The 27,314-nt window shown below is 46.1% G+C and overlaps 1 protein-coding gene across 1 annotated transcript in view; it reads left to right on the plus strand.

Annotated features, from left to right (window-relative positions):
* Positions 1–27,314, plus strand: part of Abcc2 (ATP binding cassette subfamily C member 2) — a 56,191-nt gene that overhangs the window by 19,935 nt on the left and 8,942 nt on the right. The window contains exons 8-26 of the mRNA XM_032892024.1: positions 727–893; positions 2,019–2,196; positions 4,815–5,069; positions 6,001–6,066; positions 7,704–7,841; positions 8,335–8,481; positions 10,478–10,562; positions 11,193–11,259; positions 12,229–12,355; positions 14,588–14,764; positions 15,758–15,925; positions 17,287–17,467; positions 19,328–19,454; positions 19,746–19,881; positions 20,042–20,261; positions 21,123–21,277; positions 23,678–23,833; positions 25,989–26,188; positions 26,784–26,910. Coding sequence (XP_032747915.1) covers positions 727–893; positions 2,019–2,196; positions 4,815–5,069; positions 6,001–6,066; positions 7,704–7,841; positions 8,335–8,481; positions 10,478–10,562; positions 11,193–11,259; positions 12,229–12,355; positions 14,588–14,764; positions 15,758–15,925; positions 17,287–17,467; positions 19,328–19,454; positions 19,746–19,881; positions 20,042–20,261; positions 21,123–21,277; positions 23,678–23,833; positions 25,989–26,188; positions 26,784–26,910 — 2,877 coding nt within the window. The remainder of the gene's footprint in view (positions 1–726; positions 894–2,018; positions 2,197–4,814; positions 5,070–6,000; positions 6,067–7,703; positions 7,842–8,334; positions 8,482–10,477; positions 10,563–11,192; positions 11,260–12,228; positions 12,356–14,587; positions 14,765–15,757; positions 15,926–17,286; positions 17,468–19,327; positions 19,455–19,745; positions 19,882–20,041; positions 20,262–21,122; positions 21,278–23,677; positions 23,834–25,988; positions 26,189–26,783; positions 26,911–27,314) is intronic.

Here is a 27,314-nt window from a genome sequence, read left to right on the forward strand (position 1 = left end):
AAGCACTTATCACACGAGGAGTCTAGCAACCTGAGTTTGAATACCTAGATAAAAGCTAGACACCATAGTACAAGTATCTGTAATTCTAGCATCCCTGCAGGAAATGAGAAATGGAGGCAGGGCAATACGCAGAAGGTCTTTGCCAGTTAGGCAGATTGATGTAGCAGAGAAGAGACCGAAGGGTGGTCTTGACGGATTGGGTCTTTGTTTCTGTTTGGTGGCTGGTACTGTCTCTGTGCTGAATATTGTGGTACTGCCATCATGGAGTCAGTTGTGCTAAGGTCTGGGGCCATGTTACATGCCGAGCTACAACTTCAGACCTTGGGTTTTTGGAAGTCTTTTTTTAAAAATGTAGTCAAGGCTGGCCTTGAACTCACCGTGTAGCTCAGGCTGGCCTTGAAGTCACAACCCACCTTAGCCTCCGGAGTACCGGAAGTCTGTCCATGAGTCTTTGTGATGCATTCTCTCTAGTTTACGCATCTGCTTCGCCAGTCTGAAAGAGATTATGAGTTAGAAGCAGGGGAGAGAAGCAGGGAGTGTGGGCAGGAGATGAGGAGAAGATTACGACTCTACAGAGAGGGTAGCCGGCTCGTAGGCCCTGCTGAAGAAGCCTGGAGCCATTCCAAGCACACAGTCTTACCATCCTTGTACTGCACAACTCTGTGAACACGGTTGTTTTTTTTTGTTTGTTTTTGTTTTTGTTTTTTTTTTCGGTTTTGTACTTAGGAAGAGGCTAAAAAGAAGAAAAAGAAGTCTGAGAAGACCGCCAAAGACTATCCCAAATCGTGGTTGATCAAGTCTCTCTTCAAAACCTTCCACGTAGTGATCCTGAAATCATTTATATTGAAATTAATACATGACATTTTGGTGTTTCTGAATCCTCAGCTGCTGAAGTGAGTGCCCGGAGCTTGCTGTGCTCCCAGGATTTTCTTTGTTACCTTCCCTTCCCTTTGTATACGTAGGCAAGAGTGTTCCTTGAGTTCCTCGTTTTGAAAAAAGTGGACTTTTCTTCCACTTTCTAGCTCTGAGCACACAAAAAGCACAGGGCGGCTTCCCTGATCTAAGATAATGATTCAGCCTCTCTTTCCTGTGCCCCCTCTCCCAAGAGGAGGCCATGTGCTCCTTATGCCTCTTTGCTATTAAAAACGAACTCCTGTGACCTCGGCCACATCTGAGAGGTGGGTGGCATGCTTCAGGAGAGTGGCTAACTCCACCTCTTCCTAAGCCAGCCCCTTTCTTAGAGGGTAGGGTACTCATGACAAGGTTTTGCAATCCGTCCCTGTGTGAAATGAACAGGCAACTGGAGAGCCCTTTACCTCACGTGGGTGTGAGCTTGCACTGTCTGAAAATGATTTGACTAATGCCACGCCCTATGACAGAACTGAAACATTACAGTGGTAGGGGTGTGTGTGTGTGTGTGTGTGTGTGTGTGTGTGTGTGTGATGTGCTAGCTGACATTAAACTCATGGTTCTCCTCCCTTGGCACCTGAATACTGGGATTAGATGTCTTAGGGTTACTATTACTTCAATGAAACACCATGACCAAAAGCAAGTTGGGGAGCAAAGGGTTTACTTGACTTACACTTCCACATTGTAGTCCATCATTGAAAGAAGTCAAAGCAGGGACTCAAACAGGGCAGGGGCCTTGGGGAAGATGCTGATGTGGAGACCATGAGTGGGTGCTGCCCATTGACTTGCTCCTCATGGCTTGTTCAGCTTGCTGTCCAACAGTACCCAGGACCACTGCCGAGTCGCAGTCCCATCCCAGTCAGCCGGGTCCTCCCCCATCCATCACTAATTAAGAAAAGGTCCATGCAGTCTTTCCTACAACCTGATCTTAATGCAGGCATTTTCTTAATTGAGCTTTCCACTTCTCGGCTGACTTTAGTATGTGCCGGGGACAATTCTGGTTGTTCTGTCACCGATAGTGCAAGAGTGAGGCTTTGGTTGTGCAGAGGAGGAGGAGCCCTTGGGGACCTCCTGAGTGGGTATCGATTAATCTGCTTTTGTTCCCGCAGGTTGCTGATCGGTTTCGTGAAGAGCTCTAACTCATACGTGTGGTTTGGCTATATCTGTGCAATCCTAATGTTTGCTGTGACTCTCATCCAATCTTTCTGCCTTCAGTCTTACTTTCAACATTGTTTTGTGTTGGGAATGTGCGTACGGACAACCGTCATGTCTTCGATATATAAGAAGGTAAGCGATCGTGTCAGGCATAGCCAAAACAAAAATAAAAACGTAAGACGTGTAATAAGCATGAGCAGTTTCTCCAAGGTTGAGGAAGATTGGATGGAAGTGAAATCTAACGTCGACACTTAATTCTTATTAGTTATAAGACTTCCCTGAGTGCATCTTTGAAGTCAAAACACGAAATGTGTTCTTGATACTGAGCATCCTAGGGAGAGGCTGCCCGGGGTCTGCTGTTCGGCCCTGAAGCCTTAGATGCTTGTTCTCCTTGCCTCTCCTGACAAAAATCAAAAAGTCTCAGGAAATGAGGTAAAGTCAGAAAAAAAGATGCTGGGTTGTTTTTTTTCTACCTTTAGCAGTTACCAAATCTTTCCCTTCATGTTAACTTGTTTACCTATTTTAACTTCAGTCTCTCATTACCGAGGTTTGAGAGGTATTCCATGTGTTTGAGATGACCTTGCTCACCTATCCTCTCATACATAGTTTTTAAAATTACATTCATTCATTCATTCATTCAATCATTCATTCATTCATTTATTTTTGTGACTGTTTATATGAGTATGTGTGCGTGTTAGGTATATGTGTGTATGTGGGGGTGGGTAGATATGCGTGTGTGTGTGTGTGTGTGTGTGTGTGTGTGTGTGTGTAGGTGAGAAGACAACTTGCAAGAGCTGGTTCTCTCCTCCCACTGTGTTGGTTCTGATGATCAAGCCCTAGGTTATCGGGTCTGGAGGCAAATGTTTTTACCTGGTGAGCCCTGATATTGATCAATTAAAGCAACAGGACAGACCTTTAGGACACAGTATCTACTTTTTTTTTTATTCTAATTTGTGGCAAGTTGGTGCTAAAACCAATCACAATATACAGTATCTCATTGTAGTCCAGGCTGGCCTGGAGCTTCCTATGTAGCCCAGGGTGGCTCTAAGCTTGCAGCAGTACTCTTGCCTTAGACTCCTGAGTGCGATTACAGGTGTGACCGACTGTAGACGGTGCGTAAGGCCTAGTAAGGGGCAGGGCTATGAGTATTAGTCTCCTGCTCTGTCTAACGTGGAAGCTGAAAGGCTATGTCTCGAGCCAGGCATGTGAACTTACCTGCAAGCGGGAGAGGGAGCATAGTATTCCAGATGTGTGAGCGCCACGGCTTCCCTCTCCATTCTAAAATCTCATGTTCTCCTCCATAATGCCTACAGCCTCCTTGTAAGACTGTGGCTGGAAACAAGTCAGTCACAGGAAGACTAACTTACCACCTACAAGGAGGTGGTGAGATGGCTCAGCGGGTAAAGATGCCTGCCACCAAACTGATGACCGTGTGACCTTCCACACACACACACCACACACACACACACACACACCACAGACATACACACACACACACACACACACACACACACACACACACACACACACACACACACACACACACACACAGACACACACACACACAGACACACACACACACACAGACACACACACACAGACACACACACACACACACACACACATACACACACACACACAGACATACACACACACAGACACACACACACAGACATACACACACACACAGACACACACATATATACACACAGAGACACACACCCACACAGACACACACACATATACACTCACACACACAGACACACACACAGACATACACATACAGAGACACACACATACACACACATACATACACACAGACACACGCACAGACACACACACACACACACACACACACACACACACACAGACACACACACACACACACAGACACACACAGACACACACACACACACACACACACACAGACACACACACACACACACACACACACACACACACACACACACACACACACACACACACACACACACACACACAGACACACACACACACACACAGACACACACACACACACACACACACACACATACACACAGACACACACACAGAGACACACACATACACACACACACACACACACATACACACACACAGACACACACATATACACACATACACACACACACACACACATACACATACAAATAAAGCACAATACGAATGTTAAGTCTACAAGGCAAGGATCTACAATGCTGTCTTCCTCCTTCTGTCCTTCCATCCCTGCTTTCCTCATTTTCTTCCTCCCTCCTGTACTGAACGTCCCGTGATACAATAGTGAAATGGGTAAATGGAGACCTTATCCTCACGGCTCACAACTGATAAATTAGAGAAAAGCAAAGCAACAATGGTTGATTATAATTAAGGTAAATAAAGAGTTAACTACAGGACATTGTACTGGTACACAAAAGAAATAACTCTTGTAAGTTTGGGAGACTGGCAAGTCATTTTGAAAGTTGCATTTAAGTTGACACAAAGAATAGATGAGAATTTGGGGGGCAAAGAGATATGTGGTGGGTGGGATTTAATGAAGGGGAAAATAAGAGGAGCCGATGGTCAAGAACGAGATACCATACTGTATTGGAGTTTGGACTCCGCGGCCATCATCCCATGGAGAAGCTATGTGTATATGGAACCCATCCTTGTGGTGTCTCATTTCCTCAGTTCTCGTCTGTTCCCTGGCATCTTTGGTCTTATCCGCTGACTGAAATCCTAATCTTTTTCTTTAGGCATTGACCCTATCTAACTTGGCTAGGAAGCAGTACACCATTGGAGAGACGGTGAACTTGATGTCTGTAGATTCCCAGAAGCTAATGGATGTGACCAACTACATGCACTTGGTGTGGTCAAGTGTTGTACAGATTACTTTGTCCATCTTCTTCCTGTGGAGAGAGTTGGGACCATCCATCTTAGCAGGTGTTGGGGTTATGGTTCTCCTAATCCCCGTTAATGGAGTTCTGGCTACCAAGATCAGGAATATTCAGGTAAAGGAATAGTCACCCGTTGGCATGTCTCTTTTTAACATCTAAACTCTGGCTTCTGCTACTAATTCCCAGAGGGAGCTGGGGAAGGGCAAAGTTATGGAAGACTTTCTATCATCCCAAAAGTACCCAGCTTTTTGATCTTCCCTTTCAGCCTCTAACTGGTCACTCAGTATATAATTGTTCCATCTGGTTCTGCTGAGCTTCTTTAAAAGTGATTTAAAAAAAAAACCTGTCTCTCCATCAAATAACAAGATAAACCACCCCCCTGCCCCATAAGCAGTCACATCGGTAGTCTCAACTTCCCGTTTATGTCTTGACAATCACCCCGCCGTTGTACCTCTTCCAGAATCACAAATCTCATATGTAGGCTCCCTAGTGTAGGGGATTTATTCCCTCACTTGTTTTTGTATTCATTGAAGAGCAAATACTGTCTTACCAAGGGCACCCCAACAAATCAGACATCTCGAGGGCATTGTACTCTACTTCCAGGGTGGAGAGACAGACAGCAAAGAAACGAGTCAGCTCCCGATGAGTACTACACAGAGAACCAATTGTAACATAGTCGTGAGTGGGTAGATATTGTCAATGAGGAGGGTCGAAGGGGTCCTCTGTGAGGTGGGCATCTAAAGCCAAGCTCTGAATGACAGGAGGGAAGGAGCCTTGCCAACAGCCATGGGACAGGCTGAGGAGAGCAGAGGATAAAGGAGTATGGGTAGCAACTAGCTCGGCATAGTCAAGGGTCAGAGAGAGGGTAGGGAGAGAGGGAACAGAATGGGAAACAGTGAGAGTTGAAGAGAAATAAATGCCATCCCTGCACACCTCAAGTTCAGATTAAATGGCAGCCAGTTTCCTCAGGGCCCTCCATCAGCAGCAAACCTGAGCCCTCTCTCCCAGAAGTACATTTGGGCTTTGTCTTTCCGTGTCTTGGCAGGTCCAAAATATGAAGAATAAAGACAAACGTTTAAAAATCATGAATGAGATTCTCAGTGGAATCAAGGTAAGAAGAAGAATAAAACCGGTGACGGTTTCAGACTATTGAGTGCCACAGGACTCCTGATTCCTTTACCTACAGGTCTCCAGTTTCCTCTTCTGTTCCTTCCGGATACTCTTGAAACTCGATTTCTATTTATTTGCCCCAAATGATTCTTTTTTACATTTACCATAGAAAATTTTTTAAAAATTAGTTTATTTTATAATTTTATAAATAACAAATTTTGATTATATTTACCCTACACACACACACACACACACACACACACACACACACACAATTCTCAATTCTCTTATCCCCTTCTGCTCCCTCTGACCCCTTACTTCTAGATAGCTCCTCCTTAATTCCCTATCTTTAAAAAAAGAACCATATAGGGGTTGGGGATTTGCTCAGTGGTAGAGTGCTTGCCTAGGAAGCGCAAGGCCCTGGGTTCGGTCCCCAGCTCAAAAAAAAAAAAATTAAAAAAAAAAAAAAAAAGAACCATATAACCCACTGAGTTTAACTCAGATTATTTGCTTGTACACAGCTACATGGTTATGGAAATGTATCACTGGCCACACACCTGAGGAAAAATGACTTCTGATCCCCCAGTAGCCATTAACTACCACTAGCTCCTCAGCTTAGGGTGAGACCTATGTGCCCTCCCTATCCCTGGGGAACTGCTGACACGATCCATCAGTAGATAATGACAGCGGCTGTCCGTTCATGAGTGTACTGTCCGTGTCACGTATAGAAACCAGTGCTTTGCAGTGCCCTCCCCATCACTGGCCCTTACATTATGTGACGTCCTTCCGTGATGCTCACTGGGCCATGGGGGTAGGAGGATGGTGATTTAGAACCACCAGTTAGGGCTGAGCACCACTCAGCACTCACTTGTTCTTAGCACTTTGATTAGTTGTGAGTGTCTGCATTAACCACCACCCCTGCAAAGAGGAGCTTCTCTGACGTAGGTGAGGGCCACACCCACCTATGGGTGTGAAGGGAAAGATGATTGATAAGTCCATTCAGCAAAGTGGGTCCCCCAAGGTATTGACCTCCACAGACACCTCTCTCTCTCTCTCTCTCTCTCTCTCTCTGCCCCCTCCCCCTCTTCTGCCCCCTCCCTCTCCCCTCCCCCTGTGTGTGTGTGCGCGCGCTCATGCATGTGAAGTACAAGTGCCCATGAAGCCATGGGTCTCAGACCCCTTGGAATTGTTCCAGTTTCTTCAAGCTCAGATAATCTTAGGATCACCCCTAAGGATAATCTGTCACCTCCTTTATCTTTACTCTGTCAGCGAACCCTTCCCCAGAGCTTCTGTTTCCTGTTGCCTACAAAGGTGGGGTGACTAATACACCTTGATTCGCCCAGAAATTTCCAACTTTTAACATAGGGAGTTCTATGTCTTGGCACCTTATTTGAACGGGCAAAACCAAGACAGTTTATTTAAAAAAAAATTAAGTGAAGTGTATATGCGAAATGTTTTACATTTAGCAGGTTGACAATAAATACAGGCTACCTCTCTATTAACCTATTAAAAGTTCATAATCTAGGTTTCCAGCCCCCAAATTTTTGGTAGCTGATCCTAAAATAAGGGCAGACCGTATGTATGTACCCGTGCCTTTCCAGGAGACAATGTTGAGTTCGCCATTCTCTGACCCATTAGATCCTGAAATACTTTGCCTGGGAACCTTCATTTCAAGAGCAAGTCCAGGGCATTCGGAAGAAAGAACTCAAGAACTTGCTGCGGTTCGGCCAGCTGCAGACTCTGCTGATCTTCATTTTACAGATAACTCCAATCCTGGTGAGCAGAGGAAGGGTGTGGACCGAGGTCGTAGTCTGGAAAGGAAAGTCTGTTCCAAGGAGAGTCCAAGCGTCTGTAGATTAGATCCCCAACTTCAGGGGATTTGCTCCTCCTTCCAAACTTGTCACTTTCACGACTCCAACTCTCTAGTTCTACCCTGTGGGTGACCGCAGCCACAAGTGAGGGGTTGTGAAATTCATCAGGAATATGTATTTCAAGCCGATTTGGGGCTTGTCTTTACAGGGGAAGTTGTATGTGGGGTAGTGAAAGGACGGAAGACCAAGCTCTGATCCTAGCGATCCAGTCATTGCCTCTGTCACCTTGGAAGGGATCCTTCTTCCTCTAATGGGGCCAAACGTCTTATGGGTAATGGGAAGACATTGGGATCACCCCTAAGGTTCCTTCAACTCTGATATACAGTGTCCCTGAAATTTTGTACAAAGGTGTCTGGACCATTTCGGTAGTGAGTTTCTGATGACCTAACTCTTCCCAGGTGTCTGTGGTCACATTTTCTGTCTACGTCCTGGTGGATAGCGCCAATGTTTTGAATGCGGAGAAGGCATTTACCTCCATCACCCTCTTCAATATCCTACGCTTCCCTCTGTCCATGCTTCCCATGGTGACCTCATCGATCCTCCAGGTACACGGGAACTCCCCTGAGAACTGCTTAATGGCCCTACAGTGAGACCGCTAGCTTACTGTATCTCATGCCTAGCATCTGCAGCTAAGTATTAAAAGTCCGTCTGGTTTCTGAAAACATGGTTTGATCTCAGTAAAATCCTAAACTCTCTGAGCCCCAGTTTGTCTCTCTGGCTAAAATGTGGGTCATTACACTGACCTCACGCACTTCACAGAGACTACTGAGACAGCCAAGGAGACTCGACTTACTCCACCCGCCACCCGCTCAGACCCTCTTTCCTAGACGAGTTTCTGGTTTGTTTTTCTAAAGCGAAGGGCATAGTGACACAGCATTAAGTAAATATGGCACCAAAGAAGAGAAAAGACTTTGACTTTGCATGAACCTATGTGGTAATAAGTTTGAGAGCCTCACGCTGACTTAGTAAAGCTTGCATGAGCCTGAGACACCGTCGTATGTTCTGAGAACTTACCACAGTCACTGAGTACATGGGTACCATGGACTAGACCTCAAGAGGAAGTCTGCAGTGCAGACAGGAGACTGATGACAGGACCGGAATGTTGGGCTTTGGTGTTGACTTGCATTCATTTGAGAGGTAGCCAGATTCAGACACCTCTGGCCATAAGGACTGAGGTCGAAGAGAAGGCCTTCCTGTCTTCAAGGGCATTTGGCCAGTGAGGAAACAGCACCCTCTTTCTAGATATAGTTTATTGCATATGCAACAAAAGTCAGATCAGTAAAGGTGTTCACGCCTTCACTCTTTCACACGATGTAACTCTGAACTGAAAAGGGTCTGGTTGGAGGGCTGGAGAGATGGCTCAGTAGCTAAGTGCACTGACTGCTCTTCCAAAGGTCCTGAGTTCAATTCCCAGCAACCACATGGTGGCTCACAAACATCTGTAATGGGATCTGATGCCCTCTTAGTGTGTCTGAAGACAGCTACACTGTATAAATAAATAAACTGAAAGGAAGAAAGGAAGGAAGGAAGGAAGGAAGGAGGAAGGAAGGAAGGAAGGAAGGAAGGAAGGAAGGAAGAAAGAGAGAGAGAAAGGAAGGAAGGAAGGAAGAAAGAGAGAGAGAAAGGAAGGAAGGAAGAAAGAGAGAAAGAAAGGCAAAAGAAAAGATGGTGTGGTAATATCGGCAGTAGGGCAATCTGCCTCTCAGGTGCTGATCCATGAAGCAGCTGACTAGTTAAGGTTTCATACTTCAGCAGAGCCTAGATATCTGTGGGAAACAATACTAGAAAGTAGGAAGGACAATGCACCTTGAAAGCCTCCCAGCAGTGTGGGTGCTCCTTGAAAGCCTCCCAAGTCTTCATGGTCTAGCAACCTCAGAGTGTTATGCCAGTACTTAGACCAGCTAAGGTTTAATATTTGGCCAGCCTTGCTATAGAGAATACTGCAGCAGATCAGCTACAGTACTGGATGGTTCATCAAGACAGACTCAATCAAATAGGGGTAAGACTGAGGCCCAGTTACCAGAAGTAGGTATAAGTTAGGGTTCTGTCACAGAAGAAGGTGGTAGACAGCTTTTGGAAATAAGTCCAAAATTTGGATCCAAAGAGTGACAGAGTTGAATTACCCGAGTCTCTGAGAGCTGACATGCTGTCTTTACATACTTCTGTCTAGTGTGGGACAGCTTGCAGGGCTGAAGTGTGGCTGAGTCTGTGGTAGTGGTCAGGAGGTTCCAATTCTAGCAAAGTCGTGGCTAATAACAAACTCAAAGTCCTTTCTTACCCCTTAGCTTTGTTTCCATAGGGCCAACTCTTTATCATTAAATGATGCTTTTATTTAGTCTTTGAATTTTTCATATAATAGATCTTGAGTTTATTCTTCCCCCTCCCCCAACTCCTTCCAGAGTCTCTCCCATCTCCCTACCCACCCAACTTCACGAAAAACCAAATCAAACCAAAGCAAGTACAAAGCCCATGGAGTCCAACTTGTGTTGGCTGTGTTACTGGGTTTTCTCACTCCTGATCGTCTTGTGTGCCCTTCTCTAGGCCAGTGTTTCTGTGGACCGGCTGGAGAGGTATTTGGGAGGAGACGATTTAGACACATCTGCCATTCGCCACGTCAGCAACTTTGGTAAACAAATGTGGAAGTTATTCCCACAGATTATTCATAGTACTGGCACCAGACTGTAGGCAGGGCTTAAGCACAGCAACGAATGGAAAGAAAGAGCTAGGGAACCCACTTTGAACTGCACTTGTCTTGTATAATAAACAGTACAAACTGTGTTCTCACTTAAAGAAAAGCGCTTAGCCAGACTTCAAAGCAAAACAGCTATTTTTGAGATAAGCAGGGAGTCCTGCATGGGACCCAGGAAACAGAACTCAAGACTGAAGCCAAGTGCGGGGGTTGGGAAGGTAGCTTGAGGTGGGTTCTGAATCAGAAGGCGCCCACTGGAGTCCAATATGGGGAGGGGTCAAATAAAACCATAGAACTCACGTAGACGACTAGGTGTTAGAGGACTGGGGTAGGGTGGGAGTGGTGCTGTGGCCGTATTGGGCATGGGGTGGGGGGTGGTCAGGGCATCTAGAGGTCCAAGGAATTTGAGTCCCCAAGTTTTGGTTCATTGTCCCCTGCTAGTATACGCTCAACACCTGATTTCAGGGGCTGACGGATAAATCAGAAACACGTGGGCTAAGGAAAGACGGACAGTCACGAGTACCTCCACGTAACTAAAAGAGAGGGCCTTTTCCCTCCTCTCAATAGATAAAGCTGTGAAGTTTTCAGAGGCCTCTTTTACTTGGGACCCGGACTTGGAAGCCACAATCCAAGAGTGAGTTCATCCCCCCCTTGCTTTCCAGCTCTTCCTCAGGGTCCTCCTGCCCTACCCTGTTCTCAGAAGACTCTATTCAGTGGGACACCAGAAAAGACTGTATGTTGTATTCATTTGGATACTAGTTTAGGCTATCCCCTGGAGGAGTGAGCTGAGTTAAATATCCCGAGCCTCTCCCCGTGGTTCTATTTCCTATCTGCTTTCATGCTGCAAGTCCGTGTGTCTGCAGTTAAAATTTCATGAAGTAGTCATTCCTCCAGATACTGGCTGGAGAAAGGGCACGCACTTCCTCAACTTTAGAATCTAGCTTTTCTCCCCAGTCTAGACGATGGAACCTAGATTCAGTCCTGTGGCTATAGATGCCTTCCAGTTCAGAACCTGTATGTTCTTTCACCCCAAGGAACCAACTCCATGACTTCCCACCCTCTCTCCTATCCCTATAGCCTTGAAGTGCACTCTGGGGTCAGCACCAGGATTGGTCAGAGCAGCAGTCACTGGTCTAACCTTCCCAGCCCAAAGCTTTCCTTTGTAGAGAGAAAACCAGACACCGTTCCTGCTTCACTGCTGCAGCCCAGAGGAGGTTGGGAAAGGCGATGTGGCAGTTTCCTGATGTCCCAAGTGCTTTAGGAACTCAAATAGTCATGGCACAAAGAGTTCCCAGGATTCTAACCCAGTCAGTGTAGAGGAGTCAGATCTAAGAGAACTTTCTCCCCCTAGGAGAACATTTACTGTTGCAAATGCACCTTTGATGGGAACTTATTTGGTGAGTTCGATAAGTAGAACTCATTCTTCAGTGTCTGAGGACTTAGCAGTAATAAAGAAGGACTTCGAGATCCCATACATCCACGGCAAAGTTTCTAGTCTTGATGGGAAAGCCATCTAAAATGAGATTTCACAAAGAGTCAGAGAAACGCCTTGTATGACTGCCCCCACCCACCCATGTCCTTCAAAAACATTTCTCTCTTTCAGTGTGAACCTGGACATAAAGCCAGGCCAACTGGTGGCTGTGGTGGGCACTGTAGGCTCTGGGAAATCCTCTTTGGTATCAGCCATGCTGGGAGAAATGGAAAACGTTCACGGGCACATCACCATCCAGGTGAGTGGAAGTGGAATGGAGAAGACCTCAGACCCCAAATCAAGCCTTAGTGTGGTTACCTCAGTTGGGTCTTAGAGGCATCTGACGCAATTCTAAACTGTAGATTCTCTGCCTCTCTCCAGCCTTATACAGTCAGACTCTGGAGAAAGAACCCAAGACTCTGAGACTCTGTGGTTTTCATGAGCTGTCAATGTGAATTGTACATGCATACCGGGTTATTTAAACCGTTGACTAGACGTGTCTTCCTTCACAGAACAGCATTTCTATTGTAAATGTGTGTGTGTGTGTGTGTGTGTGTGTTTGAAAACCTCACATCTGTAAAACTATGCAATAAACGTAAAAGGGCCTAGGAAAAAGTGGTAACAGATTACTAAAAACTTAACTTTGTGGGGCAGGAGAGATGGCTCAACGGTTACGAGCGCTCGCTGCCCTCACAGAGGACGGGGTTTGGTTCCCAGCATCCACATGGTGGCTCACCACCTTCGGTGACTCCCCTTTCAGAGGACCTAATACTTTGTTCTGGCCTCTCCGGACACAAGACATGCGTGTGATACACAAACGCACACACAGGCAAAAACACTTAAAACACTTAGAAATAAAATAAGACTTCAAACGTCAAAAGCGGGGTTGGGGATTTGGCTCAGTGGTAGAGCACTTGCCTAGCAAGCGCAAGGCCCTGGGTTCAGTCCCAGCTCAAAAAAAGAATAAAAAAAAAAAAAAAAAAAAAAAAAAAAAAAAAAAAAGTCAAAAAGCTTTACTTTGTAACCAGAGTCCCGATAATAAGCAGTAATAAAACCAGCAACAACAGTAAAGTCAACACTGGCGTTTGTACCCAACATAGTTAATCTTGAGTCTCTCACCCTCCCAGTGATGGGAACTGAACCCAAAGCCTTGTAGAGACGAGGCAAATGCTCTCCCTCTAAGGCAAATGCTCTCCCTCTGAGCTATATCCCAACTGTCTCCTTGCTTTGATACCTCCCACCCCTGTGTGTGTGTGTGTGTGTGTGTGTGTGTGTGTGTGTGTGTGTGTATACTTGTACCTCAGTGTGCACGTCAAGGTCAGAAGACAACGTCAGATGTCTCTGTTGTTGTTCACTACTGCGTACACGTTAGCTGACCCACAAGCTTCCAGAACGGGTTCTACTGTGTCTGCTTCCCAAGTCCCCTGAGGAGCACTGGTGTCACTGACACATACTACTGTGTCCAGCTTTTCATGGGTTTTGGAACTAACCATTTCTACCAGCCCCCTTTTCTTGCATTTTGTTTTAAAACACGTTGGAGCCTGCCTTCCTCTGCAGTGCAAGCTAGCCTTGAATCTGTGGTGTCCTCCCTCAGCCTCCTGAGTGGCTTTCACTTCAGGCTTGTGGCACAGTGCCCAGCACACCTTCTTCTTCAAGAGCGACATCTTTAAGTAGAAGTCCTAAGACACAACGTTAAGTTTCGCGTGTCTGTTTGAAAACAGAAGGAAGTGATGTCGTGGCATTTTCATGGACTCTCTGAGCGTCTCGAGAGTTAGATTTACAGGAAGTCATAAGTAATTTTCAATCATTAAACCAGCCACTATTTGGACCCGAGAGATCTTTTTAGCACCTTCTAGGGCTTACCTTTTAATTATGAGAAAGCTCGCACGAGATGCTTCACCTTAACCTGCTTGGGAAATCAAACATTTCTTCTTTCACAGTATGCAGAGATCATGCCAGTGTTTATCAGTCTCCAGGGGGCCATATGCATTTAGAAAGCATGCTGTAGCGGACAGGAGTGTAGAATAACTGTCTCCTAACTCCTTTTAGGAGACCTTTTATCGCTAACTTTCAATTCAGTCATTTCTCAAAAGCAGTCCTTTACCAGTCTCTATCCTTTTACTGTGTTAATTTCAATCTCTTGGATTTTTCTCCCCAGGGTGTCATCTATGCCATTTGAAAGAACTAACATTCTATTAGTTCTAATCAAGTCATTGGATTAGACTAAACCCTTATTCCTAGCAGCATGTACATGCCTTTTGGTTTTCAAAACCATGGCAAGATAACGATCGTATAAAAGGACATGCGGGGAAGAGGATGTTTAATGGTAGGAGGTTGGTCTTACTTTCCAGTCAGCGAAATTAATAAACACCAGATATTTAGGGAGCCTAGAATATAGCCCTTCAAACCTAAGCGTTGCTTGTTCCTTGCCACTGTCCAACGTCCATTTCTGTAAGAGTGACTGTCAGATGGTCTGCTCCTTTCCATTTAGGGATCCACAGCCTATGTCCCTCAGCAGTCCTGGATTCAGAATGGAACCATCAAAGACAACATCTTGTTTGGGTCCGAATACAATGAAAAGAAGTACCAGCAAGTTCTCAAAGCATGCGCTCTCCTCCCAGACTTGGAAATGTTGCCTGGAGGAGACATGGCTGAGATCGGAGAGAAGGTACTTGGGGCAAGGAACCTTGAAGGGCACAGAAATCATTGAAGAAAAACAGTGTCTTAGTCAGGGTTTCTATTCCTGCACAAAACATCATGATCCAGGAGCAAGTTGGGGAGGAAAGAGTTTATTCAGCTTACACTTCACATTGCTGTTCATCACCAAAGGAAGTCAGGACAGGAACTCACACAGGGCAGGAACCTGGAGGCAGGAGCTGGTGCAGTGGGCATGGAGGGGCGCTGCTTACTGGCTTGCTCCCCCTGGCTTGCTCAGCCTGCTTTCTTACAAAACCCAAGACACCAGCCCAGGGATGGCACCACCCACAATGAGCCCTTCCCTCTTGATCACTAATTGAGAAAATGCCTTACAGCTGGATCTCATGGAGGCATTTCCTCAAAGGAGGCTCCTTTCTCTGTGATAACTCCAGCTTGTGTTGACACAGGAAACCAGCCAGTACAGGCAGTGAGGACAGTAGTGAAAACACGTGTTGATAAATCACGATAGTTACAAACAAGCAAAACATGTCTGTATGGCTGCATACTTTATATAAATAACTGGTTTTTTTTTGTATGTGTTTTGAGTCGTGGTCTAACTATGTAGCCTTGACTGACCTGGAGCTTGCTAGTCTAGGCTAGCCTCAAACTCTTGCTAGTAGAGATGAGTGAAGAAACAGCTCCAGAGTTGTCTTTTCCTTTCAGCCAGACTCGGCTGACTGAACAATTATTTAGTGACAGGTCCCCTGCCTTACATTAGAGCCACTTGACCACAGGGCGGAAAGTGTCAGAGTATTAAATAACCAAACTGCATGCATGAAAAGTCGGACAGGACTAATTATTTGGGCTAAAGTTATTTGAATAGAAGTGACATGTTTATATAAAGAAACAGAACACGTTCAAGCCTTAACACCTTATTGAGCAAATGTCTTCTTTTCACCCCTCCCGAGCAGACGGGTGAAGTAGGTCTCAGAGCGTTGGTTAATACAATCCCTTTCCTCCTCAGGGGATAAATCTCAGTGGTGGTCAGAAGCAGCGAGTCAGCCTGGCCAGAGCTGCCTATCAAGATGCGGACATCTATATTCTGGACGACCCCCTGTCGGCTGTGGATGCTCATGTGGGAAAACACATTTTCAACAACGTTGTGGGCCCCAATGGCCTGTTGGCTGGCAAGGTGAGGAGGTGTTCAGTGATGAGGGCAGGAGGGGAGGGCTTGGGGTGAGTCAGACACATCTGGAGGAGTAGCATTGTTCTGAAGAAGATGTTCTTGCCTATCTTCTTCCTGTCAGACTAGTCCGAGTTAACGTCTGTCCCTTGAAGGCTCCCATTATGAATTCATGGCCTAGACTGAAACTGATTCTAACAGGCTTTCTCTCTTGTTCTGATACTGGGGGAGTGGGGAGGGAGTTAGACCTGTGGTTAGAACAAGAAATATCTATCTTTGCCCCTCTGTTGATGGTAGCATTTTCCGTAGCAATAAGCAGGGAGAGTCTAACCGTATTTGGCTTACTCCCTTCAAGATTTCTTGAATGCTGCTAGGCAGAGGGTGACAGGGCTGACGGGGCAGCCTGCTGTCCTACCGAGGCTCTCTGCCTCTGTGTTAAGCTCCGTAGGTCTGCAGGTATTCCCTCCCCTTCCTGGTCGTAGTCCAGTCTTCTGTCCCTAAGACTTTCTAGGTTTCATTCACTCATGAACTGACATCTACCCTGTGGCAAGTTTGTTGGAAAAACAAAACAAAGAAACAAAAGCTGTCTCAATGACACTCTACACAACCAGCATTGGAAACTTCGGAGGAATCCCCATGTTTTACCAAGGAACTTGGGGAAGGGACAGAGACATGAGGGATAGAATCTTCTAGATATTTCAGTTAAGAAGACTCTAGTTGCCGTTGCACGGTGAGGCAGAGGGCTAGTGCAGTGGGCCCAGGTAATCTCTCAGAAGCCCATTACAACCCTGCATGCTCTCATTCGACTTCCTCATTGACTGACCCGTCTTTCTGGGAGTTGAGTTCCTGTCTCAATCAACATAGGATTACAAAGTGTGTCAACTCTCCAACACCAGGAAGGTCTGGGTAAAAATGACGTCTCTTTCCTCATGGTATCCCTAACTTACTAAAAGGTCTGGGCAGTTCTTTCCCATACGGTTGACTAGCTATCTAGGTAAGGGAAAGTCTAGTAAGTGAAAAGGAATAATTAACCAGTAATCTTTCTATAAGGATAGGCGTTGGTCTAAGGGAGTCTCTCAGCTCGGTGTTGTTATTCAGGAACACGGAAGAAAGCATACGTCAGTAAACCTCATGACGCTATAGGAAAATAATTACGCATAGATCCATGACTCTAGGTGTCTCCTTTCGCCCACAGGGTAATGTTTTATGCTGGGAACAGAATGTAAAGTGAAATGGGTCAAGTGGTCGAGGCCCGCGTTCTAAAGCAAAGCTCCCACTACGGATTGACAAGCTCTTTCTCTCTTTTTAGAGCAATCCAGGGATATTGGTGAGCCTGGAATCCTCAAAGCAACTTGATTTTGTGTTTACAGACGAGAATCTTTGTTACTCATGGCATTCACTTCCTTCCCCAAGTGGATGAGATTGTAGTTCTGGGGAAAGGCACCATCTTAGAGAAAGGATCCTATCGTGACCTGTTGGACAAGAAGGGAGTGTTTGCTAAGAACTGGAAGACATTTATGAAGCATTCAGGGCCTGAAGGAGAGGCCACAGGTATATAAGCAGGGTTGGAACAGGATGGAACTTGGGGTCTTAGTGGGGCAGTAAACCAGTATCTATATCCAGAGTTATTTAGTGTCCAGTGAATTACATTTGGAACTAAATGCCCCAGAGATTCAAACTCCATTCCTCTGTGCTCTGGGTCTCTATAAAGAAACATAGAGGGCTGGAGAGATGGCTCAGAGGTTAAGAGCACTGACTGCTCTTCCAGAGGTCCTGAGTTCAATCCCCAGCAACCACATGGTGGCCCATCTGTAATAGGATCTGATGCCCTCTTTTGGTGTGTCTGAAGCTATAATATACCCATATACATATATATATATATATATATATATATATATATATATATATCTTTAAAAAAAGAAACACAGAAAGTAAAACTCTGTGTCTGGGTCAAATGAGTGGGACTTTCTACTTTGCTGCCTCTGACATGCAATCAAAAGAAAAAAAAAAAACCCTTCAGCATGTACAACGGAATGTTTGAATTTGTGGGCCCCTATTGGCTGAGGGGAGGGAGGGAGCAATAATATAGGGCATCCACCTAGAGGGATGACAAGCTCCCTTTTACTCAAATTAAACACCCTACCCAAACTGCTTCCAATTCATAAATCCTGGACAGCTTAACAGGATGGTAAAATTTTGAAAATCTTTAACAAAGGAATATTGATTAATACATTAAATATTACTGTGTGTTTGAACCATAGAAACAATTCCTACCACCATTGTGCTCCCACCACCATTGTGCTCCCACCACCACACCACCATTGTGCTCCCACTACCACCATTGTGCTCCACCATCACCATGGCTCACTCATTAGCCATGGTTAGCATCTGAGCCTGTTTACTGTGACTCTTTCCAAGGGTCTTACAACAGTTGTACCGGGTACAGCATCAGGTAGTGGTCACAAATGAGAGGTCAGGATTTGGAGACAGGGGGAGGCTTGGAAAAGTATTCCAGAAATTGTTGGGAGGTCATTTCTGAGCAATTATGTAAGGCCCTGAGCATATAGCATGTGATTTTGTTGGTTCTGGGACTTGGAATTTAATTGGAATGAGGGGAGGGGAAAGTAAGTTGTATTGATATTGACAATGTATATTAAATTCCTATAAGCTGCTATAACAAAGTAACATAAACTAGAGAGTTTAAACAAAAACGAATTTGTTGTCTGTACTTCTAGAAGCTATACAGGCACTATCAAGGTGACAGCAGAATCCTTAAGGGGCTAAAGAAGAAAACACACACACACATACACATACACACTCACACACACGTGCGCACACATGCGTACTCACATACACCATTTCCCCCTCCCAACTCCCTTTCCTCCCTCCAACCCTTTAGCACCAGCCGTAGTTTCTTTCTTGCTGAGTGGGTGAGAGTTAAGGCCAACTAGAGCGCTTCTGGTTACTGCCGAGGTTTCCCAGCCACTGCTTCGCCTCAGGGGTGTCATGCTATGTCTGTCGCCGCTGTGCCGAGCTGGATAGGACTATTGGTTGCTTCCCTCCCTTGGAAGCTTGCATGTACCTTCCGGTACCATGAAAGCCAGTTCTCAGGCAACTCTCCCTATGGCTGTTTGACCGCTAGGTATCAAGTCTACAGTGATGTTTACGGTATGATATTTTATTATTATTAGCTGAGAAAAGAGAGATGGAAACGAGGCACATTAAATGACTATAAGGTGTTCAATGACCAAGATCCCATCGTTAAAAAGAGACCTTTGAATTATAAATAGTCTAGACTGTTGATCTACCAGAACTCCCTTGGTGAACAGCGTACAAGGGGCTCCTCTCTCCTTTCTCGTGGTGTTATGAGTCCTGTGCTATTCCCTAACTTTAACACGTCTGTCTCCTTAGTCAATAATGACAGTGAGGCGGAAGACGACGATGATGGGCTGATTCCCACCGTGGAGGAAATCCCTGAGGACGCAGCTTCCTTGGCCATGAGAAGAGAAAATAGTCTTCGCCGTACACTGAGCCGCAGGTAGCTGGTGTATTCAGCTGACAATTCTTATCGCTTCCTTAATTCTACTCGCTCTTTCTTTTCCTATGTGGACTTTCCCCGAGAGAATAGATTTCTTGAAGAGTCAGCTCTGCCTTTGTTTCCCTGGGTGGCGGGGAAGGGAGGGTGTGGGGAGGAAGGGCTGTGGCAGTTCACCAGCCCTCAGCTCTGAATGCACTCTGAGGCCAGCAGGAGAGGTTATGACGCCTGCTTGTGCGAAGACCCCTGCGAAGCGTCTACACGCTCGAGTGTGTTTTCCCTTCTCTACACCAGCTCTAGGTCCAGCAGCCGACGTGGGAAGTCCCTCAAAAACTCCTTGAAGATTAAAAATGTGAACGTCTTGAAGGAGAAGGAAAAAGAAGTGGAAGGACAAAAACTAATTAAGAAAGAATTTGTGGAAACCGGGAAGGTAAACACACACACACACACACACACACACACACACACACACACACACACACACACACAAAACTATCCAGCACAACACCCCCACCCCCACCCTATCCCAACAGTTAGTTTTCTTTAATTCCTTACCCAAAGCTCTCAGGGATAATGTTGAATCTTTGCAGGTCAAGTTCTCCATCTACCTGAAGTATCTACAGGCAGTAGGGTGGTGGTCCATACTTTTCATCATCCTTTTCTACGGATTGAATAATGTTGCTTTTATCGGCTCTAACCTCTGGCTGAGTGCTTGGACCAGTGACTCTGACAACTTGAATGGGACCAACAATTCGTCTTCTCATAGGGACATGAGAATTGGGGTCTTTGGAGCTCTGGGATTAGCACAAGGTATGACTAATGACGTTGATCGATGTCTTTGTGGGATTTGTCCAGACCCTGTACATTTCCTACGACCCAGAAAAGCATTTGCTATTGTGTCCCAGGCAGAGATCTTCAGGAGCCTGTGTGCAAGGTGTTGAGGTAAATATTTAAAAGGAGTGACTGGTTCCCGCGTGTACCCAGGCAGTCGCACTCTCACTAGTTCCGGCTCTGGTGGGCTAATTTGTCTCAGCAGCTCCATGCTGCCCCCAAGTACTCTCTGACCCAGGCGGTCTGCGGGCCATTCCAGAGTGGCACCTTGCCATGCTGCTCCCTAGAGTTAGTTCCAGCACCCGTGGGACCAAATGGAACTAACCATTTAACTATCTCTAATTAGTATCTCTCCCGGCAGCGGCTTTCTGCTACCGGGGCAGTCCACAAGCCGTTCCAGCATGGCGCCTTGCTTTGTTTTCATTCACAGTTCCCTCAGCGGGTTGTTACCACGCCAGGAAAAACACGTCCCAATTCCATGGCGGGCTTGGTGCATCAGGCCACCGCGCCATCTCTTGAACTCAATTAAGTTGCGACATGAAAGAACACACCACACAATAACCTCTGATCCAATTGATGAGCTATAACTTGCCGGTCTAGACGGCACAAAACCCTGTACACACTCATCCCTTAAAAACAGTCACAACAACCTGTATCTATGCGCAGAGAAGACTCAACATCTGCCGCCATGTTCTCCCAGCTCCACTCCTCACTCAGGCTCCTTCTCCCGCCCTTCTAAAACTTCTGTTCCCGCCTCCCTTCCTTCTCGTCCAATCACAGGCTTCAGTATAATGACATCAACCTACAGCAAGGCATTAACAATAGTGGTTCTATTTCTAGGTATATGTTTGCTTATTTCAACTCTGCGGAGCATATATGCTTGCAGAAATGCATCAAAAGCTTTGCACGAGCAGCTGTTAACCAACATCCTCCGGGCACCCATGAGGTTTTTTGACACAACTCCCACAGGCCGGATTGTGAACAGATTTTCTGGTGTAAGTATCTTTACACACCGCGGTGCTTAGATACTGAGGACCTTTCTAATTTCGAAGAGAGAGAGAGAGAGCCCCCTCGCCCAAACCAACTCTGCGGCTTGGGTTCTTTGTCTACCCAGCGTGCATGCATTTCTGGGGTACTACCTGTGAAATCTCAAGAATCCTAGAGATGGACGCCTCAGGCCTTTCAGTAGCTTATTATCTAGTGAAGGAGAAAAATGAAAGACAGGAAGACTTGTGGTGTGATTAAAAGCAACAGTAGTGGGCTGGAGAGATGGCTCTGCGGTTAAGAGCACCCAACTACTCTTCCAGAGGTCCTGAGTTCAAGTCCCAGCAACCACATGGTGGCTCACAACCATCTGTAAAGAGATCCGATGCCCTCTTTTGGTGTATCTGAAGACAGCTACAGTGTACCTATATACAATAAGTGAATAAATCTTTAAAAAAAAAAAAGCAACAATAGCACGTGCAGAGGTGTTCTGGGGGCACAAAGGAATGATAGAAAAAGAGCTCTAACCAGATGGCAAGGATGGGAAATATCAGAAAAACTGATATTAAATCATTAAGGCAAGAGAAACAGTGAGTATTGTAGTGGTGAGGAGTGGGCAACAGAGCAGGGGGGAGGGGAAGGACGCTCCAGAAAAATCACACTCACTGCTCAGGATGGCTAACAGAAGGGATCGTAGGATTACTGTTTTCCTTGATTTGTGTCTCCATTCTTAAAACTTTTGATGCTTCGAGAACCAGTAAGTTAGGTCTGAATTTTGGATCGGGACATCTGTGCGGTAAGAGGATCTCAAATGCTGCTTCCATGTGCACAGACCCGTGGCCACTTGGGCATTCCTTTCCTACCGTTAGTTGAGTATTTCCAACGAGCCTAGTACTATGAGATGTGAAGACGGCCTCCTTCCATGGACTAGACCTAATTGTTCAATGGCGCCTCTGAAATGGAAGCTTCAGGATTAGAGGTAGAAACCAGGCAACTTTGAATGATTGTGAAGCATCGTCAGCACAAGTCTTAGCTCTGTGCTTATGAAAGGGAAAACGCATTTTATAAGATGTATGAATAGCCCTGCACTGTGGGCGGATCATAGCCTACAGTCAGGATCGGAGGACATAGCAATCGCTTTGATAGTAGACGGGTAACTTCCCATTTCTCCTCTTCCTGTAGAAAGAGTGAGGTTGACATTGGAGACCGCTTAAATAGGCTGCCTGCTAGTTAGTCAGTAAAGAGCACATACTTTTGGATGCAGATATTTCTCAGAAGAATTCTACAGCCTCTGCGGTCTTTCTAGTGTCCTTTATATGCATGGCCTATCTTCTGGGAATGGATGCAGGGAACTTCCTGTGAGCTGGTTAGACTACAATCAGATTTGTTGACCAGTCCTACTTGGAAAAGAAAACTCAAAATCATATGATAAGTTATGTTGCAGAGGTGGTCCTGGGCTATGAGCACGTTTGATATGGGCTCTTCAAGAAGCAAGGACCGAGTCCTTAAGAAAAGAGAGAGTAGAAGAAAAAAGGGTGGAGAATCTATGATAGGTAAGGGTTAAAATAATCCTCTAAGAAGTACAGCTGGTGAGGATTTGTCATTTCTGCCAGCCCTTAACATGGCTAACATGTGTGTGTGCTGGCATAGCGTGGGTCAGGTACAGACTCAGAAGTGCCCCAATACAGAACTCTCTTGCCAACTGGTGTCCCAGGCTGGATTTGGGAAATCCCAGAAAGCATCCGGACTTGTCTTACTGTTCACATATAAAACAGATATATAGGAGTAGCGGGATCCTCTAGGAGAGCCAGGCAAGGGCAACCCAAGATATAAAATGGGCTCTCCGAGTTTGTTCCAAACTATCTATCCTTCTGTTAGTTTTCTCATTTATCTGGCATGACATAAGACAATGTGGCAGTTAACCCCATCTTTCACTTCCGGGTTCCTTGCTCGGGATGCTGAGCCACCGGGAGATTGACCCAGTCCCCTTTCCTTTCCCTAAGTGCCGATTGGATGTCTATTGTGCACCAGACTCTCTACTGGGTACTTAATAGAATGAGAACCCTTAAACTGAGGATTTCCCTGAAAGGCTCTAAGAGTTTGCAATGTAAGGTTCAATGAAGTTGATGAACGAGAGAGTGAAAAATCTACCAAATCTATTGGAAAATCTGAAGATTATCGCCCTGTGTCTTTGGAAGAATTTGGAAAAGTAAGGGAACCACAGAAATTTGATCAATTGTGGGTGACCAATATGATCTGTTACAGACAGACGGCTTGAGGAGATGAAATGACAAAGGAGAAAGTCCTAAGGAACTAAATAAAACTAGTTGAGCGTTCCAGGCTGGAATCGGGAAGACGGACAACATCTTACAAGTTCACTGATCATTGTGTCTTCTCATTCCTATCCCTAGGATATTTCTACTGTGGACGACTTGCTCCCCCAGACTTTTCGAAGCTGGACGATGTGTTTCTTTGGCATTGTTGGCACTCTTGTCATGATCTGCATGGCCACCCCAGTCTTCGCTATCATCATCATTCCTCTCAGCATTCTTTATATCTCGGTGCAGGTAGGTTTGGGAAAGAAAGGCTGGGTCTCCCTTCCTCTCCGCTTCTGAAATCCTTGAGGCGCTGCCTCCGTGTTTACCGTGAGCTGCTCCACTCCAGTGTCTCTGATATGCCCAGCAAAGCACAGGGCTCATCCAAGGCTCAGTTGTCAGCATTAGTGTGTGGGTCACAGCATGTGTCACCCTACATCTCCCCCAGAGAGCTTAGATAGGAAACATGTTTGGATTCAAAACATTTTGTTGATGCTGTTTATTCTTTTATGTAACGTTCTGTAGTTGCTGATGATGTTCTTAAATGACAGGGGGTGTTTGTTTGCTTGCTTTTTGATGTACATTGGTATTCTGCCTCCATGTGTGTCTGTATGAGGATGTCAGATACCCTGGAATTATAGACCGTTGTGAGCTGGGAATTGAACCTAGGTCCTTTGGAAGAGCAGCCAGTGCTCTTAACCACTGAGCCATCGCTCCTATTTTGAGGAGTAGGAGTATAGCTTGGTGGCAGAGCATTTGCCTAGCATGAGAGGGAGGGAAGGTGAAAGGAGGAGGGAGGGGTCGAGGGAGGGAGATTGATTATTTGGGGTACATTTTCACAGCTTCATAAAGCTCCCTGTCTTAGGGTTCTGTTGCTGTGATGAAACGCCATGATCAAAACAAGTTGGGGAGGGAGAGGGTTTATTTCTGCTTACAGTTATCAGGGCACTCAACATGGTTGCATTGCCTCGAATCCTGTGGTAAGATAGTAGTACCTCGTGCCCGTGTGGAATTCTGCGGGTACACATCCATGTCCAAGCAGCCTTTTAACTAGTCCTAGCAAATCTACAAGTCAGGCAGGGTTATTCGAGGAGACTCTGAGCCATCGTCCTTTGCACTTTCATTCTCAAATGCTCAGTTTTTGTTCGTGCTCCAGCAAATCCTGACAGGTTCCAGCAACACTTCGAACCTCTCCACCCTGCCTTTCGTCTGTGGACAGTTTGCCTATATTTTCTCAGTGTCAGTTCCGCTTACCTGCTCAGATACCTTCCCAACGATGTTTCCCAGCATACCATGGAGGAGCAGCTCTGGTCACTCCACTGGCCAATCTTCATTTTAATCAAACTGCATTCCCAATTATTTTTAAGAGACGTGGCATTGATTTTATTTCCTGTGGGTGAGCATTTTGCCTGCAGCGTATGCCTAGGTGCCGTGTGCATGTCTGCTGCCCACAGCACGAGAGTTACAGATGGCCGTGAGCCACCAGGTAGGTGCTGGGAACAGAACCCAGGACCTCTGCAAAAGCACTGAGTCATCTCCTTCCTACTTTACACACCCCCTGGGGCCTAGCATTTTTTTTTTTTTTTGTACAAAATCTCTTGGTAATCGTTTCTCTAGCTAGTACAGGAACTGCCGTTTGGATAACATGTGGATACCTTGGCTCCAACAACAAAACTCTGTGCTTTAGAAACTCGAGTCTCCAAGGCTGCAGCAGTCTCCTCAGTTTTGCCTCCCTCTGCTCCCCTCTGCTGCGGTCTTCTTACTGCTCCCTTCCGTCTACCTCCTTATTCTTCTAGCCGGACCTCGTATTCCAGGCTTTCTTTCTGTTCAGACGTGAGCCACAGCCATCAAGGGACAAATGTTGGATCGAGGCAGAAAAACAAAGAGGGGGCCATGGGGGGAGAGAAAGGAGAGGGAAAAGGAGGAGGGGGAAGAAAGAAGAGGAAGGGGAGAGGGGGAGGAGGGGGAAGAGGAGGAAGGAAAAGGGGGAGGGGGAAAGCATGCAAATGAGAAGCAGATTGACACCAGCCAGAAATATGTCTTTTCCCTGGATTACCTCCATTAGGTGAGGACCCCCTTAAGTATTTACTTAAACGAATATCTCAGAAGGGGGAAGGAAGAAGAAGAGGCAGAAGAGGGGGAAGAAGAGGAGGTGGGGAAAAGGGGAAGAGGGGGGGAAGAGGGGGAAAAGAGAGGAGTGGAAAGGGGGAGGAGGAGGGAGGAGAAAGAAAGAAGAGGAGGAGGGGGAAGGGGAGAGAGGAAGGAAGAAGAAGAGGGGGAGGAGAGGAAGAGGAAGAGGAGGAAGAAAGGAGGAGGAGGAGAAGGAGGAGGAAGAAGAGGAAGAAGAAGAAGAGGAGGAGGGTATAGTTTCCTGTCACTAACTGACTCTTGGTTTTTTTGTGTTCAGGTTTTTTATGTGGCTACTTCCCGCCAGCTGAGACGGTTGGATTCTGTCACCAAATCTCCGATCTATTCTCACTTCAGTGAGACTGTCACAGGTTTGCCCGTTATCCGTGCCTTTGAGCACCAGCAGCGATTTCTAGCTTGGAATGAGAAGCAGATTGACACCAACCAGAAATGTGTCTTTTCCTGGATTACCTCCAACAGGTGAGGCCTCCCTTAAGGATTTACTTAAATGATTGTCTCAGGGCCCTGCGTGTTTGGCATCTGGCACGGGAGAGCAGGCATAGGCAGTGGTATAAAGTTCATCCTGACCACACACGCACACACAGCCTGGTCATGCTATGTAAGTAGAAAGAAGAAAGTATGGACTTTGAAGTTAGAGACTGGTTTCTCTATCCCAGGCCTGCATTGACCAAGTGGCCTTGCCCTCTCCACTGAAATATCAATGTCTTCCTTACACTTACAGTAAAAGTCACATGACATTTGTGAGTATTTGGAAACTCAAGTCCCGTTCAACTGCTGGGTAAATTAAACATCTTGTTGTGTTTGGTCCCCTGAGACGGGAGACAAGACACGCCATAGGCACAGCGCTCGAAAGTCACGAAGAAGCAGAGGCCACAGGGAGAAGAGTTAGGCAGTTTAGCAAAGGTGCAAATGACAAGAAATGAGAAGGTCTCGGGACCGTGACAAGCAGTTAGGGATGCCTTTGAAAGAGAAAGATCCGGGGAACGGAAATTCTTCAGTGGCTTGAGAGGAAGAGACTAACGACCCCTCTCCTTCTGCTTCTGTGACTGTACAGGTGGCTTGCAATCCGGCTGGAGCTGGTTGGAAACTTGGTCGTTTTCTGTTCCGCCCTGCTGCTGGTTATTTATAGAAAAACCTTAACTGGGGACGTTGTGGGCTTTGTTCTGTCCAACGCCCTCAATGTGAGTCTGGAGACTGAAAGTTTGGCTAAGTAGATCAATCTGAAACTAAGTCTGAAGTGTCCTGAGGAGCCCAGGGCTTTTTTTTTTTTTTTTTTCCGGAGCTGGGGACTGAACCCAGGGCCTTGCGCTTGCTAGGCAAGCGCTCTACCACTGAGCTAAATCCCCAACCCCGAGCCCAGGGCTTTTAATTCTTTTCTGGTCCAGAGGGGCTAGGAAGACTGGTTCAAGCCCTGGCTCACCCGAGAACACACTGCTTACCTTGTTTATGTAGGCAGAGATTCTGTCTGCCAAAGCAGGCCCAGCTCTTACTGCCCTAATGACTTAAAACCACACGTTTATATGTTAATAGTTTCCTAATCGCTTTGCCTCCTTCATTGGTCCCAGTCAATGGAGATGATATATTT

Source organism: Rattus rattus, chromosome 2 (genome assembly GCF_011064425.1).
Source record: "Rattus rattus isolate New Zealand chromosome 2, Rrattus_CSIRO_v1, whole genome shotgun sequence".
In the NCBI taxonomy this organism is placed as follows: Eukaryota; Metazoa; Chordata; class Mammalia; order Rodentia; family Muridae; genus Rattus; species Rattus rattus.